The sequence below is a fragment of the Drosophila ananassae genome (assembly GCF_017639315.1).
Source record: "Drosophila ananassae strain 14024-0371.13 chromosome 4 unlocalized genomic scaffold, ASM1763931v2 tig00000054, whole genome shotgun sequence".
Classification (NCBI taxonomy): Eukaryota; Metazoa; Arthropoda; class Insecta; order Diptera; family Drosophilidae; genus Drosophila; species Drosophila ananassae.
In genome coordinates, this window is record NW_025319037.1 from 9,368,327 (window position 1) to 9,388,720 (window position 20,394).

General features: G+C 36.7%; 1 protein-coding gene and 1 long non-coding RNA gene across 27 annotated transcripts in view; one reads left to right on the top strand and one right to left on the bottom strand.

Annotated features, from left to right (window-relative positions):
- The window catches only part of LOC6505477 (calcium/calmodulin-dependent protein kinase type II alpha chain), a 99,166-nt gene that overhangs the window by 76,946 nt on the left and 1,826 nt on the right, over positions 1 to 20,394 (bottom strand). For 17 of the 23 annotated variants that reach the window (XR_004311360.2, XR_006507840.1, XR_006507844.1 and 14 more), the window contains exons 1-9: positions 18,506 to 18,629; positions 18,179 to 18,412; positions 18,027 to 18,121; positions 17,901 to 17,960; positions 17,739 to 17,793; positions 4,146 to 4,471; positions 3,952 to 4,046; positions 3,757 to 3,879; positions 3,572 to 3,698 (exon numbers count right to left, since the gene is read on the bottom strand). Coding sequence is in view for 16 of the 23 variants with exons in the window: in XM_032455893.2 (XP_032311784.1) it covers positions 3,572 to 3,698; positions 3,757 to 3,879; positions 3,952 to 4,046; positions 4,146 to 4,471; positions 17,739 to 17,793; positions 17,901 to 17,960; positions 18,027 to 18,121; positions 18,179 to 18,243 (946 nt within the window). In the remaining 7 variants the exon portion in view is untranslated. Of the gene's footprint in view, positions 1 to 3,571; positions 3,699 to 3,756; positions 3,880 to 3,951; positions 4,047 to 4,145; positions 4,472 to 17,738; positions 17,794 to 17,900; positions 17,961 to 18,026; positions 18,122 to 18,178; positions 18,415 to 18,505; positions 18,641 to 20,394 lie in introns of those variants that run through there. The other 6 variants (XM_014904421.3, XM_014904424.3, XM_032455891.2 and 3 more) reach the window with 4 other exon arrangements.
- On the top strand, positions 18,662 to 20,367 carry LOC26513642. 4 transcript variants are annotated; one of them, XR_006507846.1, is made up of 3 exons: positions 18,662 to 18,893; positions 19,602 to 19,844; positions 19,964 to 20,367. It is a non-coding gene; the product is annotated as an uncharacterized LOC26513642 (long non-coding RNA). The 4 variants fall into 4 exon arrangements; XR_004311363.2 differs by having other exon boundaries at positions 18,663 to 18,877; XR_001408336.3 differs by having other exon boundaries at positions 18,670 to 18,794.

Genomic DNA, 20,394 nt, shown 5'->3' on the forward strand with positions numbered 1-20,394 from the left:
AACTATCAGAATACTAGAGGGTTACGCAGCAAACTTCCCAAACTGTATTCTGATAGTTTTTCTGGAGAAGCATGAGATCTTAAGCTCCGAAAATTTTCCAAGTGGGTACACTACTTTGCGATGTGACAGAACACGGCAAAAGGGAGGAGGAGTTTCTGTAGACTCCGAAGAGGTAATAAAGTCACCCAGAGCTACCAGCCGGTCAACATCAGACAGACGATCAGAAACGAAAAGAATAGGGGATAAATGTTGCCAGTGTGTGGGCGGCTCGGACGAGGGTGGTAAGTAAGAACAGGTAACGTATTTTAATACAAAGAAATTCAAGGCCACCAAACTTTTGTGATCACAAACAACAACAAAAGTTGTGTGATCACAAACAGCCAATGGCAACATTTTTCCCCTATTCGTTTCGTTTCTGATCGTCTGTCTGATGTTGACCGGCTGGTAGCTCTGGGTGACTTTAATATCCCAGAACTCATGTGCTCTAATGTTTATAATTCACCGTCTTTATTGCTTAACACGCACTATAACTTCCCCGTCACTTAGTACAGAATTCTGCCCCTTTCTAATCCGGAGGATTCATATCATCCCAATCTTAAGGTTTTAATCGAAACCTATACTTTAATTGACCTTAGTTCGTAAGGCTGACAATAAAACTGAATAAATTAATTTTGAATTTTGACTGGTCCGATCTACTGGCATATCCTTATATAAATTTGATTTTGCTTTGAATAAATTTTTCGACTTTTGCGTGAAGTGAAAATATCCGTCCTCTTTAACTAACCCGCTTTGGGATACAAAGCATCTAGTAAATTTAAATAAACATAAATTATCTTGCTGTACAGTTAGTTATTCAATATACTTAGTCCAAATTCATAACACAGAACGTTATAGGAATGTGTAACTTGTAAACACTAAGCGTAAACATGTATCACTCCACATTTGCAACACCTAAGTAGTTCAATAATATCTCCGTGTCAGCATGGCTTCATGAAGCGCCGCTCCATCACTACCAACTTATCGGAGCTAACATCTTTTGTTATCCGGGTGTTCCGAAATGGCTAACAACGATGGGTTCCGGAATGGCTTAAAGACAGGCGTCAGTTACACTGACTTCAGTAAAGCATTTGACTCTGTTAACCATTCGCTTCTTATAAGTAAACTCAGTCTTTTGGGTTTCCCACTGATCTCCTTATCTAGATTTCGATCTACTTATCGGGAAGAACCCAATGTGACCCAATGTTCTTTAAAGATGTTACCTCGCCTTTACTCCGCGCCACATCTGGGGTGCCCCAAGGAAGCCATCTTGGACCCCTACTTTTTACACTGTTTATTAACGACTTGCCCCTTGCCTTAACTAATTCACTTGTACTTATGTACGCTGATGACGTTAAGCTATGCCTTCAGTATAAATTCACTAGCGCCCAGTCTAGACTTCAATCCGATTTGGATAAACTTCAAAATTGGTGTTTAGCAAATAACCAAAAGCTTAGTGGATCGAAACGTAAACTCATGTCTTTTTACCGATCTAGTCCTCACCAGGCTATGTACTTTCTCTATGGGAACGCCTTAGAACGATTAACTCAGGTTAACGATCTAGGTGTTCTATTAGATTTGAAACTTAAATTTACCGACCATATATCTACCATGGTTAATAAAGCTATGGGTGTGCTTGGTTTTATTAAAAGATGGTCAAAAGAATTTAATGACCCATAAATAACTAAAACGTTAGATTCTTGAGTATGGATCGTGTGTCTGGAGTCCTCAATATGGAGTACACCAAGATCACATTGAACCTGTACAAAAAAACTTCCTTACTTTTGCACTTAGGGGACTTAATTGGGATGCAAATCTTTCCTCCCCTCTTATCGTAGTAGACTTTTTCTATTCAACTTACCATCATTAACAAATCGTAGAACGATGCTGGGTGTCATGTTTCTATACAATCTTATTTATGGAAATATAGACAGCCAGCATTTACTAACACTTAACACGCTTAAATTTTAACGTTCCTAGTAGAAGGACTAGAAACTTCCGTCCTCTACTCCTCAGCCATTATAGTTCGACATATGCCCAACACGATCCGTTCAGGGTATTATGTTCGGACTACAATGGTCTCTATCTTGTCACTTTGCTCCACTAACAATCTTACATCGCTTATATTGAACGCCTTATCTGTGCAACACTCTTCCTCGTGACATCTTACTCCTACTCTTTTCTTAAACTATCTCGAACCTATCCCCGCGATTCGAGCCATACGTTATGCGACAGCGTGCCTCGGGGGTTTGGACGGGAGGTGGGCTGTACGCATGCAGTGGAAACCGCGAAATGCCATGGTGGACAAGGCGGACGAGTTTTGCTTTGTTACGGCAAGTTCAAGTGCGAATTTTTTATACCCTTGCAGAGGGCACCGCAGTGAAGGAAACATCTCCGACCCTATACAGTATATATATTCTTTATCAGGATCACCTCCTGAGTCGATATGAGTATGTCCGTCTGTCCGTCTGTCTGTCTTTCTGCTACCCTTCTTTCCTTTGCAGGCAGTATATAAGTCGGAACAGCCGGGATCAGTTGACTATATCCTATAGCTGCCATATAACTGATTGATCGGATATGCCATAACTTCGTTGTTTTTCGAGTTAGAAGGATGGGAGTTGCCGAATGGATTCCTCTGTGGGCAAAATAATTCGATATGCCAAATTTCAAAAGGATCGGCGATCCACGATATATCTAATAATATAAGATGCGTGTCGCCACCTAGCGGACTGCGTCTCAGCTGCAAGGGTATATAAACTTCGGCTCCGCCCGAAGTTAACTTTCCTTTTTTTTTTGTTTGCCGTTCCTGCTCTGGAAGTAGCAAGGAAAATGACCGGCTGCATCATTGGGATGGTCAAGATGTCCTGTGATCTCTCGAGTTGCAACTTCCTTAGTAGCATATTTTTCCGCTTAGGAGATTCATTCAACAGCTGAAGGATATTGAATTGAGTATCCAGCGTTGAGTTAATCATTGATTTTTCGGAAATCAACGATCAATTTATTAAACCCATTCCTGGTCTGTCGCATGAAGGATCGCATTTCATCTTGAATAGCCCGACACCCACTGCAATAATAAAGGCCAACACGACGGCATGTGAGACACTTTCGCTCAGCCAACAATAGATGCTGGCCTGGAACGATGAAATCGGCTTATTCCACGATTTTAGTGGAATAATTTCTTAAGCCGTTGCTTTGAAGATGGAGATCGATAACCTCTTATTTAAAAGTTGTATTTTCTTGTGAGGTACATTGTCAGCAGTTCCATACAACTATATGATTTTCGTACAGGAATTGAGTCAATTCTAGTGTATACCGTGAAAGTTTATTCTACATGAATATTCGTAGAATCTGCATCGATTATTAAGACATAAACTATATCACGATATTGTGGTTTTGAACAAGTGTTTGCATTGTTGTTGGAACAGCGCAACAATTTGTAGACCAGGTCTTTTGAGCTTATCTTACTAATGTAGATTGGAGGAGTCTTAGTTAGTTCCGTTTTCGATCTGATAAAAAATTTGTTTATCGAACTTACTTGAAAAATTTCTAGTAGCTAGCATCGTTGTAAGTATTGCTCCCTTAAGTTTGCGCCGTGCATTGAACTTTTTAAGACAGTCTACTGTTTCTTGACGGTGTACAACAGACGCAACACGCTCTCGTTGCTGAAAATAACCAATTTTGTATAATAAAACCAAATTTTGTTATGCCTTTAATACTAACACAAATCCATGGATGCTTCAAAGCCTCGGCAGCAGTTATTCTTTTATTTGGATTTACAGTTAGCATTTGATTTATAAGATTTTTAGCTTCTGGCGTCACAGTATCCCACTCTGGTGAAGGATACTTAACAAAAAGAGAAACATAAGCATGGGAATATAGTAATAAGTTTCAGTGAAGTATTTTAAAAATACATACGTCATAAGCTCCAGCTTTTATCTGAGAGTACAATCTATGTTGATCTTCGTCCCAGAAAGGTGGATAACCAACCAAAAGTATGTAGAGAATAACTCCTGCGGGTGGAACGATTTAATTAGTTCGGTTTGACATTACAAGTGCACAATAAAATCAATTCATTTTTTTCAAAAACTTTTACAATTTTTAATACTTACCGCATGCCCATATATCTACCGATTTTCCATAGGGCTCCTTTTTCAAAACCTCTGGTGAGAGATAACCGGGAGTTCCAGCGAATCCAAACCATGCCTGATGATCGCCTTGAACTTCAATAGCAAGGCCAAAGTCAGCAAGTTTAACAGCTGCACCCTTTGCCTTACTAGCTAATAGTAAATTCTCTGGTTTCAGATCCCGGTGCACCACACCATTTTGATGGCAGTGATTGACTGATTCCAATATTTGTTGAATACAATGTGATGCATCCGCCTCTGAATAAAATTCACGTGCAACAATATCTTCGAAAAGTTCACCACCAGTTACCCTGTAAATAAATAAGTGTATGGCAATTTTATAAAATTTAAATTTCCAAAAATCAGTTTTATTTCTCTACCCTGACTGGGTGAATTATTTTTGCAGAGCTTGCATATATAAGATAACCGTTTCTCCTTGTCAGTTGTTACACCCTTGCAGTTAGGTAGCAGCTTAAAATTTTATATATATATCGGATCGTATATAGTTGGCCGATCCTTATGAGAATTTTACCATTGAATAAATTTTCTCATAAAAATATGAAAATAGCTCCAAGAATCTTTAAAAATAGCAATGTGGCACATTTCGATCGTTCAGTTATATGGCAGCTATAATATATAGTCGACCGATCCCGGTCGTTCCGACTTATATACTGCTTACAAACAAAAGAAGGAGGTTTGCACAGTTTCAACTCGATAGCTCTAAAACTGAGAGACAAGTTTGCCTAGAAACAGACATGTTAATATCGACTCAGGAGGTGATGGCAATTCCGATCGTAATATGACAGCTATAGGATATAGTCGGCCGTCATTATGAAATTTTTATACCCTTGCAGAGGGTATTATAATTTTGGTCAAAAGTGTGTAACGCAGTGAAGGAGACATCTCCGACCCTATAAAGTATATATATTCTTGATCAGGATCACCTCCTGAGTCGATATGAGCATGTCCGTCTGTCCGTCTGTCTGTCTGTCTGTCTGTCTGTCTGTTTCTACGCAAACTAGTCTCTCAGTTTTAAAGCTATCGAGTTGAAACTTTGCACACACCCTTCTTTCTGTTGCAGGCAGTACATAAGTCGGAACGGCCGGGATCGGTCGACTATATCCTATAGCTGTCATATAACTGATTGATCGGAAATGCCATAACTTCGTTGTTTTTTAAGATAGAGGGTTGGGACTCATCCACACATGTTATATTTGATCAACATATCTTATGTACAAAATTTCATAAGGATCGGCCTACTATATCCTAAAGCTGTCATACAACGATCGGAATTGGCATAACTTTGGTGTTTTTTAAGTTAGAAAGATGGGACTTGGTACAGATTCTATTTTGGACAAAATAATCTGATTTGCAAAATTTCATAAGGATCGGCCGCCTATATACGATCCGCTATATATCTAATAATATAAGATGCGTGGCGCCACCTAGCGGACTGCGACTGAACTGCAAGGGTATATCAACTTCGGCTCCGCCCGAAGTTAGCTTTCCTTTCTTGCTTTACATGAGATATTTTGGCCAAATATAACATGTGTGGAAAGCCCAACCCTCTATCTTAAAAAACGTCGAAGTTATGGCATTTACGATCAATCAGTTATGTGGCAGCTATAGGATATAGTCGACCGATCTACTACCTGCAAGAAAAAGAAGGTTTCAACTTGATAGCTTTAAAACTGAGAGACTAGTTTGCGTAGAAACCGACAGACAGACGGACAGACGGACATGCTTATATCGACTCAGGAGGTGATCCTGATCAAGAATATATATACTTTATAGGGTCGGAGATGTCTCCTTCACTGCGTTGCACACTTTTGACCAAAATTATAATACCCTCTGCAAGGGTGCGTCTGTCTGTCGGTTTCTACGCAAACTAGTCTCTCAGTTTTAAAGCTATCGAGTTGAAACTTTGTACACATCCTTCTTTTCCCTGCTATAGACTATATTCTATAGCATCCATATAACTGATTGATCGTAATAGAGGGTTGGAACTTTTCACACATGTTATATTCGACCAAAATATCTTATGTACAAAATTTCATAAGGACGGCCGACTATATCCTATAGCTGTCATATTACGATCAGAATTGGCATAACTTTGGTATTTTTTAAGTTAGAAAGAAGGGATTTGGTACAGATTCTATTTTGGGGGAAAAAAATCCGATCTGTCAAATAATAAGGATCGGCCGACTATATCCTATAGACGCCATATATCTGAACGATCGGAAATGGAACAACCTTAACTGCAAGGGTATATAAACTTCGGCTCCGCCCGAAGTTAGTTTTCCTTTCTTGTTTTTTATTAATTTGCACAATAATGCTAGCTAAGTCTTTTAAATAGGTTTATTTAACATTTAAAGCCATAAAGCAAAAATATAGTTGCGAAAATGGTTACAAAGGTTGGGTTTCCACTTGACTCACAGCTAACAGATGAAAGCTGGTAAAAAGCTTCGAAGTTGTTTTTTAGAATATGAATTTTTCCAACTGCACTCTTTTAAACTACACTCATTTGAACAACAGTTAGATTATCTTCAAGGCGTAGTTCTGACAAAATTATTGGTTGGCGGAATTTTGCGGCCGTTGAGAATTGGGATCAAGACTGTGAATTGGACCGCGATTGGGATGATCCAAAGTCTGGCTATCTTTGCGACTGAATTGCTAAAAGCGATGGCGAAAGTGCAAGCAGAACTCATAGTTTCAAGCATTTTTTCAGCAATTTTCAAAAAATTCTGTTAGTTCTCCTTCCAAATGGTTAGGATTGGATGAATGTTTTGAGGCATCGCAGCCAGAAACAGCGTACGGATCATTGGTTTGCTACTGGATTCCTGAGCTAATCGACGCATGTGAGTCAAAACTTGCATGGGTTTCTGCCCGGACGTTTCACCGCCTTGCAGAAATTGACGTAGTTTTGACTCAGCAGTCTTTTAATAGGTGGCCATATGTTCCAGTTTCGACGGTTGTCCGGCAACGAGTTTACTTGCAGCGCCTCAATTCTGGGAGCTGTTTCTGATCATCGGGCATGATTTCGAACGTGTCGGTCTCTAAGTTTAGCTTTTTGAAAAGCAGGGAATGAGTAGCGAGATTTGCCGGCATTATTGTAGTGTAGTGTATTTTGCGTCCAATTTTCTTATTTATCAAATATAATGTCATTACATCACAGCGGGTTAACCACTTACTAATGTACGAATGATATTTATATATACATATGTATATCTTTTGGCAGGTTTTAAGAATTACAAATAATAAGTAACAATACGTTCACATAAAGATTAAATGCGCAGCTTTTCGTAGAAGATTGATCGAGAGTTATTCGAAAAATCAATAAAATAATATGTTATACTTGAAAATTTATTGGTAGTCGAAAAAAATGGACTACAATATAAGGCAAAATTTTAGACATTCATTTTCTTATGAGTATGGAGGAAACTGAGGTTGATGGTTTCTATGTTCTTGTTTTTGATTTAGAGGATATGCAGCAAGTGAAATTTTGCGTAGTCATTGTATTTCATGATTTTTCGAAAACTCGTTGAGTTACATGCTAATCTGTCATATGACTATGAGTATACTTTAAAGCAGAAACCAATCTTTCTGTCTCAGAATCTTTTCAAACAAATAAACGTCATAATCGCTAACTAGGCCAAAGTTAATAGTTGTGAATTTACTAACTAACTTAATATTTGGCCAAACATTGGCATATATCAAATATCTGAAAAATCATCTTAACCAAGAAAGGAAAACAAACTTCCAGCGGAGCCGATGTTGATTATACATATATCGGAGCGTATATACATAGATCTCCCATCCTGATGAGAATTTTACCATTAAATGAATTGTTTAATAAAAATGTTAGAAACAGCCCCAAGCAACATTAAAAATAGCGAGGTTGTTCCAATTCCGATCGTTCAGTTACATGGCAGCTGAAGGATATAACCGGCCGATCCTATAACTTAAAAAACAATTTTTCTACTTCATTGCGTTGCACACTTTTGACGAACTTTATAATACCCTTTGCAAGGGTATACAAATATCAATAGGCAACATAATTTGAATAATAAAATTTTTTTTACTAAGTTATCACTAAGAATTCCGACCGAAGTTTTTTAGAATGACTCATAGGAACGGGTACCGAACGGGTAGAATATAGCGAAAGCGGGTCCCAATGGAGGGCTTGTCGGGCGGATCTTACTCGTAACGAACTGTCCCGGACAGTTAACTGGTAACCACTCCGTAGCGGTATCGATTATACGCCTGTCTCTTATAAGTAGCTGCACACATTTGCTTATTTCCACACACTATAACCTAACAACCTCTTACCCCAAAACCCCTGCTGAGAGTCAACCTACCTGGGGAATCGGGATTTAAACTGGGCCGTCCAGTCTCAATCGGAAGGCGGACTGTCCTTTCTCCAAAGCTCGTGAAAACTTTAAGAAAAACAAATTTTTTAACCAAAAATAACATGGAGTCCGCCCAAGACATCGACGAGTGAGTTCGGTCAACAGTCAGATATGACAGAGAAGATGGCGGGTGAGACCGCCTATCATACCAAAACTGCTAAGCCGAGTCAAGTAGGGCCCGCCTCAAATTGGGGGTGGCTGGCAGCAAGCCATCCAAAACTCCCACAATTGCACTTTGGGTAGGCTTGTATGCAGCCGTGGTTATAAAAACTTCGAGTTGTTTTATTCTTACAAAATGTTCACCAAAGCTGACATAATATGATCAATATGATTTTATTGATATTTAAAACTATCCAATGTAGGAATGGAGAGGAACACAATTTAAACTTTAGATAAACGAACGATAAACACACAAAAACGGTACAAACAAAAAGGTTGCACACGTTAATTTTTTCACAATATACAGAAATCAACTTAGTTTTATTTAATTTTTTAAAGTAAAATAAATACCTTAAGATTCAAAATCCGTTTTGAAAAATTTAAATTTACAAACTTAAGGGGGCAGGATGGTTTCAGAGGCTGAAAAAAACCGATTTTTGCGATTTTTGTTTCATTTCTGAGTGAATATATTTATTCAATTTTTTAACACGATAAATGGCTATATTTGGAGAGTATCTAGGAATTTTTATTTTTAAGAAAGAATTATTATTCATCCCGTGACGGGCAGTCGGCCGGAGTCAACAGTGTTATCGGAAATAAAAAAATTGAATTGATTTACTTAAAATATTAGTTTCTTGTGCGGATGAACCAAACCATTTTGAAAAATATGCGATTTTGAATTTTTGGCGCGGTTGTAAAGTCGGAGGTACCATTTTTACATAAAAATCAGCCCATTATTGCCCGTAAAAATCGTAAAAAAAAATATTTAAAAACAAGAAAGGAAAGCTAACTTCGGGCGGAGCCGAAGTTGATATACCCTTGCAGTTCAGTCGCAGTCCGCTAGGTGGCGCCACCCATCTTATTTTATTAGATATATAGCGGATCGTTTATAGTCTGCCTTATGAAAATTGGCAGATCAGATTGGTTTCCCCAAAATAGAATCTGTACCAAGTCCCATCTTTCTAACTTAAAAAACACCAAAGTTATGCCAATTTCGATCGTTCTATGACAGCTATAGGATATAGTCGGCCGATCCTTACGAAATTACGTAAGATATTTTGGTCAAATATAACATGTGTGGAAAGTCCCAACCCTCTAACTTAAAAAACACCAAAGTTATGGCATTTCCGATCAATCAGTTATATGGCAGCTATAGGATATAGTCGACCGATCCCGGCCGTTCCGACTTATATACTGCCTGCAAAGAAAAGAAGGATGTTTGCAAAGTTTCAACTCGATAGCTCCAAAACTGAGAGACTAGTTTGCGTAGAAACAGACAGACGGACAGACGGACATGCTCATATCGACTCAGGAGGTGATCCTGATCAAGAATATATATACTTTATAGGGTCGGAGATGTCTCCTTCACTGCGTTACACACTTTTGACCAAAATTATAATACCCTCTGCAAGGGTATAAAAGCCGTTTTTCATCCGCAAGTATTTATTGTATTAAATAAGTGTGAAAAATTGTATTTAGATCCGAGCATTACTTTTTGAGTTACGTTACGCACCGACTTGAAAAAGTTGTTTTGAGAAAAACGCGTCTAAAGTTTTAAAAGCAATATACATAAAGTATATGGAAAGTAACTAGAAAATCGGTATCTCAGCGAGCTTTAGTCCGATCGACATGAAACTTTCACAGGATATTCCTGAGATAATGTTCTATTATATAAAAAATTAAAAAAAATTTTTTTTTTAAGTCTCAAACCATCCTGCTCCCTTAAACAATTACCAGACCGATTTAAAGTGCGCTTTTGCTTCGAAATATTTCACCAGATTTTAGATTGTATTTTTAAAAAGTATTGATAAGTTTTCGGCAAAAACTCCGGCTTGCAAATTGAAAGATCGGAATTTTTAAAGACAAACTGTGCAAATTGAGTTAATATATTTTCTGATCGGTTTCGTTGGATTTTGGCCTTTGACCTAAGTGCCATCTTCAGGTGCGGTAAAAGGCGTGACTCCAGCATATTGCGACAGCGGACAAAAAAAGCACGCATGCGAAAAAGAGGGCGTTTCTAGTTACTCCGTAACTACGAGACCTTGAATGTTGCTAGTAGTTTCTCAAAAAGATGGAGTAGATAGAAGCGTGCTTCCAAAATATGGCACGAGGCACACAGACCCAAGGCAAAAACCCAAAAGAAGCGACTGCTACCCATGCGGAATCGTTCTTAGAAGTGTGGGGAGATCGAGCACACACCCGAAACGGATTATCGCGGAGATCACGAAAAACCGAATTCTCATTGGAGTAATCGACCAAGGCGACCAAGGAGGGCCGGATTAGGGCAGTGTCAAGCCGGGCCAAAACCTTACCATGCTCCTACATTGCAATCCGTACCTTCCCACAAAGGACTGGAGAAGGTGGAAAAAATGCACCAACAAAGCAAGCTGTTTTCATCGTTCAGCAAACAGTCGCTAGCTCCCATAGAGGCATGGGCATGGGGAGCCAAACTTCGGCTTCCATTCTGACCGGAGTCAAAGCAAAGACAGCGCAGATCACAGGAGAACTAGACTCCGATATCGAAACCTCTATGGCCCCAAAAGCCTCATCTGTGGTGTAGAACACAGCCAGTTTGACTGAATGGCAACTAGTCGGATAGATGACAAAGACATCTTTGATGGCGAAGAGGCTGAAGTCACAATGTGGAAGGGGGATTTTGCAGATGTTAATACGAATCCTGCAAATAAACCTTCTCCTATGTAAGGTAGCCTCGGCTGCACTTTTGCTTATTTAGCCGACTTCAATCCGGATATTCTCATACATGGCCTACGAAGAGTGCTGAGTGAGCAATTCTTTTCCGACCATAGACACATAGAATCAACTCTTTTTTTCACTACCAAAACCAAAAGTTTTCTGAAACCCTAGGAAGACAAACAGCCACAGCCACCCGACTATACTCAAACCATTTAAAGTCCTAATGCACGGTGCAAGAATTGCTATATATATTGTTAAGAGTTGCTATATATATTGCTAAGAGTTGCTATATATATTGCTAAGAGTTGCTATATATATTTCGGGCCTAGGCCATACTTAGCGTTGCCTGGCGCCATCTGACGTTTTCATTGGGAATTTTGACATGTTTTAGCAGAAACGTTCTCAGAACGTTTTGACGTACTGCCATACTTTGTGTTGTTTATAGTGACTTGAAAAAATCAATTTGGCAGAAAATGTTATTAACTCGTGAACATTTCGCGCAATCATTTTTCACGGCTTTCGACGTGAATTAACACGACAAGATTGCATCGATAAACTTAAATCTGAAGTTTAGTGAAGGTCGTCCAAAAACAGTCGTTGTTATAGAGAACATTGACGCCGTGCATGAACTGATAATGCAAGATCGTCATGTGACATACCGTGAGATAGAGGCGTCCTCGGGCATTTCTTCCACCAGCAAATATTCGAAAAATTTGTTCTCGTTGGATCCGGCACAATTTGACAATCGCTCAAAAAAAGAGGCTCGTGTAGATTAATGGAAAAAAAATTTTTTTCCATCGCGGTGTTTCAAACAACGTTTCACGCAATGTTTCAAAAGAGCCGAAACAAAACAGCAATCGACCGTGTGGACAAATCCAACGAATGTTGTTCGTGGAAGAAGCACTTCGAAGCAAATGGTGGCCTCTTTCTTCGGTAAAACAGGTCATGTGGCGACTGTTCCGCTTGAGCAACGTAGGACGGTCAATTCTGAGTGGTACACCACAATTTGATTGCCTGAAATCTTCGGAGAAATTCGAAAAACGAACAAGAGAAGACGGATCATTCTGCACCATGACAACGCGAGCTCTCACACATCAGCTCAAACCAACGCCTTTTTGAGCGGCCAAAATGTCGAATTGGTGGGTCATCCGCCATAAAGCCATTACTTGGCACGCAATGACTTCTTTTTATTCCCGCACATCAAGAGCCACACAGTGGTTTAACGTGTACTGAAGTGCGGAAAAAATTAAATAACTTCCCCAAGTCTCAATGCATTGACACAAAATTTGTCACTCGGGGGATCACGAATCTGAAGTGGGATTTCAAAAATTCAAAATGGCGGATCGAATATGGCGGACAATTTTTTGAAAAAGTGGTCGGATTTACTTAAAAATTGATACATGGGTGCTTTTGGGATCGCTGATTACGATTCTGAAGTCAGATTTTTTAAGTTTGTCGGCTTCTATCGGCGAAACTACTGACCGAATCGAAAAGTTTTGAGGAAAACATGTATAGATAAATTTATTAGCTTTTATTTGATACCATATTTATGTAAATTGAATATTTGAATATAGAGTTATTTCCATTTATATATAAATAAAAATTTAAAAATTTCGTCAAAATCAAAAGTCATCAGACATTATATAAAATATAATTTGAAATTGCAAATATACACAGCTGAAACTTACATATCTTTTTAAAAACAGTATAATAAACCAAATAAAACATACCATACCTTGGAGGTACGTGTAGGTAATTTTATAGCTCTACAAGTTGTTAACCATTTGAATTTACCTAATTTGGATATTTTTGGTGAATTATGGCCTTAGTATATAAAAGATTGTACAAAAAATGAGTGACTGAATGAGTGAAATGAATGATATGCATATTATAATATGCAATAATCGAAAGTATTAAATTTCACTACAAAACACTTTAAAGACTTTCAGCCCTTATATATGCATGAATCAATAAAAAGCCAAAAAAAGCTAGGCTTAGAAAATCCGATTTAAATCACCCAAAACCCATCTTAAAAACAAAAAAGGAAATATAACTTCAGGAGGATTCCGATAGTAGAAAGATCCTTATAAGAGTTTTATCATCAAATCAATTTTGTAATCAAAATGTTCGAAACAGCCCTAATCATCTTTAACAGGAAATTTTAACAAAGAAACAAGATTTCGGCTGATCGGATTGATTGCCAAAAATGTAGTCAAGCGATCGCGGCCGTTATAACTTATATACTGCCTGCAAAGATAAAAAGTATGGGTGCAAAGTTTAAAAGTGCAAAGCTTTAAAACTAAGAGACAGATAGACAGTAGGGCATGCTTATATCGACTCAGGAGGTGATCCTGATCAAGAATGAGGATGTCTCCTTCACTGCGTTGCACACTTTTAACCAAATTAATAATACCCTCTACAAGGGTATAAAAATATCAAGGTTGTGCCATTTCCGATCGTTCAGTTGCCGATCCTTAAAATACCGATGTATCGGTCGATCCTTATGAAATTCGGCAGATCCCAAATCTCCAGATAGAGAAAGCAATCTCCCTAAAGTAAAAAAGAATATTCCCTAGGGGCCTTTTTAGACATAGACGGTGCTTTCAACCACCATTACCGACGCCATGCCGGCTCTTGATAAGCTTGGGGTAGATAGCCACTTGGTGAGACTCATTGATCAACTTCGTGCAAGAAAGTGACGTAGGCACATTTTCCCTATCTTGGGCCGTCTGCAGAGGAAAACTGCAGATAGGGGTTTTCGGGCATGTGCTATGGAACGTAGCTGTCATTTAAATTCTATGTAAGATGGTGGAGGGGGGATGCAGGGTAGTGGCATTCGCGGAAGTTGCAATAATCTTCACAAAAAACTCAGAACTGCTGAGAGACTCGTGGTAATGAGCTCCTTATCGTTATCATCTGGTAAATAACTATTCCTATCGATGAAAAAAATACTTTTTTTCACGTTTATTCACAAAGGTGGCAAATATTACAAACTATTAACTTGTGACATGCAGATGACCTTAAAAACTATAAAGCTTAAGGGAGGGTATACTCAGAATTTCCTCTGAACTGTTTCTAAAACTGTCTCTATGTTCAAAACATATATTATGAAAGTTCAGCTGGTTTAGTAAATCTTTACGGATTTTGTAGATAGCCATGACTTTTTGAAAATATGAGATTAAAAACTCCTATTTAATTGAAGAATATATTGTTTAACTAATGGTAAATTCAATAAAATTATTTCTAGTTGTTCCTTAAATCCAAAATTAAAACATGAAATGATCTACTGATTTCAATAAGAAAAAAAACTTCCACAGGAAAATGTTTTGGGAAAAAATCATAGAAGCACAAAAATAAATGCAGAAAATCGAAGATTTAAACTTTGGATGAGTATTCCAAAGATATGCTAACTGGTGGATAACATTTTTTTATTTTAGTTCTTATATTCCTTCATTTCAAAAATTATATTCACTAAAAACAATGATGGACAACGAAATTACACGACCTGCATAATTCAATATATGGTAAAATTTGATCAATTTCTTTTCTTAGGTATACCGCGGAAACTGTGGGTGATGGATCCTATTTTTGTTCTGGACTTTGGTTCAGGGCAGCCTAAAGGTATTGGGCAGTTGATATTCTTCGTGGAGGAAAAAAATTGGAAATTGTCGGCCTGCGAAATAAAAATAAAAAATATAATTCAGAAAAAACCGGGAAAACAAATAAAACTATTTCCATTAGGTCCATTCATTAGGATTCGATTAGGATTCTGGTAATCACAAATAGCTATACCCAAACTAGTGCACCGAGGAGCACATAAGGGAAAAAATGCAAAAAATATTTCCATTGGTAACAAATTTTTAACATTGACGGACGTCAACTTAGGTGACGAACACCGTAGGCGGCGCGAGGAGGCCGAATAAATTTAGCCGAATGATAAAAATTGTCTGTATGCGTCCGATCTGAACAAATAATGCAACAATCGAAAAATACTATATTAATTAGATAATTTTGTATTCTAGCAGCAGAAAAAATAATTATGGTAAATTATGGTTTACATATATTTTAGTACATATATTTCTAATCGCATTAATAGTATACATTTTTGAAAAACGAAATTTAAAGTGTTTGCTTTTATTATTTCGTTTGGTTTTTATTAAAATTAAATTTTCACACACTTCGAATTACCATTTTTTTAAATTATCCTCACTGACGAAGGATTTGGTTATAAAAAGATTAAATGTTATAAAATTGGGTGTATATATATATTGATAAATTGGTTACATTTAGAATAAAAAAGTACGGCCCCAAGCATCTTTAAAAATAGCAAGGTTGTGCCATTGCCTATCGTTCAGTTACATCGCAGCTATAGGATATACTTATATACTGCCTGCAAACAAAAGAAGGATGTGTGGAAAGTTTCAACTTGATAGATCTAAAACTGAGAGACTAATTTGCGTAGAAACAGACAGACAGATGGAAATGCTCAGGATCGACTCAGGAAGTGATCCTGATCAGAATATATATACTTTATGGGGTCGGAGATGTCTTCATCAATGCATTGCGCACTTTTGACCAAAATTAAAATACCCTCTGCAAGGGTATAAAAATGTTCACGTATAATTTCACCTGCTCCATAACCATTATGTGACTGTCCTAAACCAAAGTCAAGAGCACACATATACATATACACTCTATGGAACAGCTTAGAGAAGAAATTTATCAAATCTTATCACATACACTAAAAAGTATAACTACTGTGAAATCTGAGTTTGATACAGACAGATTTATGATGTTTCTGCACAATTTTCGGAGGAGCCTAATAGTTATGGAGAAAGCCAAATTGTGTTGCATCACCGTGGACGGCAGTCCACGAGGTGACGACATGCATTCCCTGGCGTGCGCGAGGAGACTCTAGCCGAAGACTTAAAAATTTTCTCTCGGCATCCGATCTGAATGAGTTTTACACCAATGGAAAGGTATTGTTTAAATTAGATAATTTTGTCCAAACATTTTCCAAAAGTCATTTGGTTTGGGAGAAATTAGGGTAAAAGAAAAGAAAATTTGAATTACCAATTTGGGGCTGGTGGAGACATTTTAGTCCCCAGGTAGATACTATTTTTTAAATTCTACTCCTAAATACGCGTCGATTGGTACTCAACCGACCCGAGCCGACATTTCTTTCAGAAGTTATTCATAAAATTCAATTTTCAGCTATTTCCGAATGAAGGCAGTTTGTCTGTTTGTCTGGTTGTTTGTTTGCACTATTTTTTTCTTAACAATCCTGAAAAAAATTGGAGATGTTTTATTATATGCGCAACTATTGTTCTACAACTTTTTGAAATACCTTAAGCTTACGTTAAAAAATTTTAAAAAGCTTTGTTAATTAAATAATTCATACATTTATAATCAAAAAAATATTAAAACGTGCTTTACACCGTTGAAAGGTTTTTTAAATATCTATTTCAAATAAAATGTCTTAAAAGTAGACAAAAAAAAAATACCCTGAAAAACAATCGAAATTTAAAATTGGCTCATTTTATCTTATTTATATTGCACGTGGAGATATCGCTTATATCTGGAAAAATTTGGTAACTCAAGATATAGTCCTATAAGTGCAGCTACCAATTTTGTGCAGCCACCTGTGAAGCTTGGTGTTACGTACACATACATATTACATACATGGATGTGCATATGAAGGGGAATATTTTTTTACTTGTGGATGTATGTGTGCAATAATCTTGAAAATAAGGAGTAAATTCTTTTAACTTTTACTTTATTTTTCTATCGGTCGACTATATCCAATAGCTGCCATATAACTGATTGAACGGAAATGCCATAACTTTGGTGTTTTTTAAGTTAGAGGGTTGGGACTTTCCACACATGTTATATTTGACCAAAACCTTATGTGCAACATTTTATAAGGATCGGCCGACTATATCCTATAGCTGACATAGAACATAATTGGAATTGGCATAACTTTGGTGTTTTTTAAGTTAGAAAGATGAGACTTGGTACAGATTACTCTTTGGGCAAAATAATTCAATATGCCAAATTTCATAAGGATCGGCCCTCTATATACGATCCGTTATATATTTAATAATATAAAATGCGTGGTGCCACCTAGCGGACTGCGACTGAACTGCAAGGATATATCAACTTCGGCTCTGCCCGAAGTTAGCTTTCCTTTCTTCTTTTTATATAATTTTTAACTGTGGTCCTTCTCTGCGCTACAAAATTTCATAATTTTGAATGGAAAAGGGGTTACAGAACACATTTTGAAATTAAATTATTTATATATTAAATGATTGCTTACAGATCAAATACCAGGTAGTGATAGTTCTCCTCTTGAATACTGTCATGCAAACGCACTGAAAGAAATATATGTATGTATATTTTACATTTAACTTTATCTGGTAAAATATTAAAAAATGTATATGTACATATATATGGGTACATATGAACGAAAATACTATACCAATGTTGGGATGGTGTAGTTTTCTACATATCCTTGCCTCCCTCTCTAGTTTTTGAAAGTCTAAAACAATATTAAAATATTTGTGTATATGACTATGGGTATATTTTGTGAGTATGTAAATCATACCTCTTGCTGTCAATTTTTTAGTATTTATAATTTTTGCTGCAAATTCAAATCCTGTTGATTTTTGGACACATCTTTTAACAATAGAGAATGCCCCTCTAAAAATGAGCCACATTAGGATGAATTTGTAAATTTTTAATTTTTTTACAACTTACTTTCCCAGTTCTTCTTTGATGTCGTAGTTGTCGGAGAAACGCGTACAGGCTGCGGGTGCAGCCATCGCGATGGCACACTTAAGAAAATCTATTGCGACTGCAAATCGTGATCAAGCGTCTATGAATACTTTTTAGTACGTATTGCATGTACATGCATACATATGTATACGCTTTTTAGCAGTTGAAGTTTCAGTTGTTCACAGAAATATATGTATGTACGTATGTACATTAAGTCTGTTAATCGAAAGAAATTGAAATATTTATTTTTTTTTTCGAACTTTTATTTAAACTAAAAAGGTTAATAATTTATAAATATGTAAAGCATACACAAATAGATAGCACGTTTCCTTATTTTTCTCTAAAGTATACCCCTTAATAATAATTTTTACAATAACTTAAATTATACATTCAGCTTGCTAGCTCATATCAGCTAGCTTGCTTGGTATGACAATTTTCATCCCTGTATTTGGGGTTACTCTTATGTGCGTCTCCCTTTTTCAATTTGAGCGCTGCCGACAGTTGCAAAATGTTTATGAATAAAATATCTCTTAAGAGCAACTATTTCTTTTTCTTCACTTATTCCTTACAAAATAAACTCTTAAAAAATACACACAAAGTATGTTTAGAAAAATCAAATATTTAAGTTTTCTCATTTGAAATAAAAATTCAAGTTGAAGGTGTTTTACGTACTATGTATATGTATGTACATACATATGTATGTATGTTTTTCTTGATATTGTTAAGATTGTGTTTATAACATTGCAGAGGGTATTATAATTTTGGTCAAAAGTGTGCAACGCAGTGAAGGAGACAGCTCCGACCCTATAAAGTATACATATATATTCTTGATCAGGATCACCTCCTGAGTCGATATAATCATGTCCGTCTGTCTGTCGGTTTCTACGCAAACAAGTCTCTCATTTTTGGAGCTATCGAGTTGAAACTTTGCACACATCCTTCTTTTCCTTGCAGGTAGTACTTAAGTCGGAACGGCCTGGATGGGCCGACTATATCCTATAGCTGTCATAGAACGATCGAAATTGGCATAACTTTTGTGATTTTTAAGTTAGAAAGATGGGACTTGGTACGGATTCTATTTTGGACAAAATAATCTGATTTGCCAAATTTCATAAGGATCGGCCGACTGTATGCTATCATTTAAATTCATATTATACGAAATTGGTCTGATACTAAACTTCCGAATCGGGGAACTATTTCCAATTTGATACCTATTTGATCTGACATATACCACATGTATTTGTAAACCTCCAATTATTTTTAAGGGTAGATAAATTCCGGAGCCGACTCCGCTTGAACTTTGCATTCTTTTTATTGTTATATATCCGATATTTTTATACTTTATCCTAAATTGTGTCTGCATTCATATGTATATTTATACGACAATTTACAAACAATTTTCCAGCTGACATCTCAGTTAGACGTCGCACCCTTCTAACCCCCGCTGACCCAAGTCGATTGGCCATGTACAAAAATCTTTACATATTCCTCAAATTAAATGTGTATTATTAGCATTAACAAATTTAGTATGTATGTACATATGTCAATTTGTTTGGGACTGAGTAAATTTGTTTAAAATATAGTCGGCGAACATATCAAACAAAATATGTGTGATAAACTGTCCTATTTAATCCAACTTAGGAAAAAGGTATGTCATGATAGAAAATATATATACTATTTATATCATTATTATATATTGTATATTTTGATATACACTGTTTGATTCTCTCTCGGCTCAACATGTTGCGTTTCGATCTATATATCAAGACAGGGATGGAATATCATATCTCGTTCTGGCCCAACTGCACAGAACACAACTTGTTGTAAGAAGCGAGATAAATTGAATACCCCTATAGTATCCTCTCGTTTCGACGCAACTGCGCAATACCCAACGTTATGCGACAGGTAGAGTGTGTTCAAGACGCACTACAATATGAAGCGAAGACACAAACCACGAAACACTTGAAAAAATCATGTAAAATGTAAAACCAACAATAAAATTTTCTTAATACTGGCGGTTTGATACATATATTGTAAAAAAATAGAATTTCATCTATTTCATGTTTTCCTGCATGAAAAATGTTCATTTCATTTGCATGGATAATGTTACATATTTACATACATATATATTTTTGATATATGAAATAAAAAATTTGATGTTTAAAACAAAATCACATACTTTATATGTATATTATATT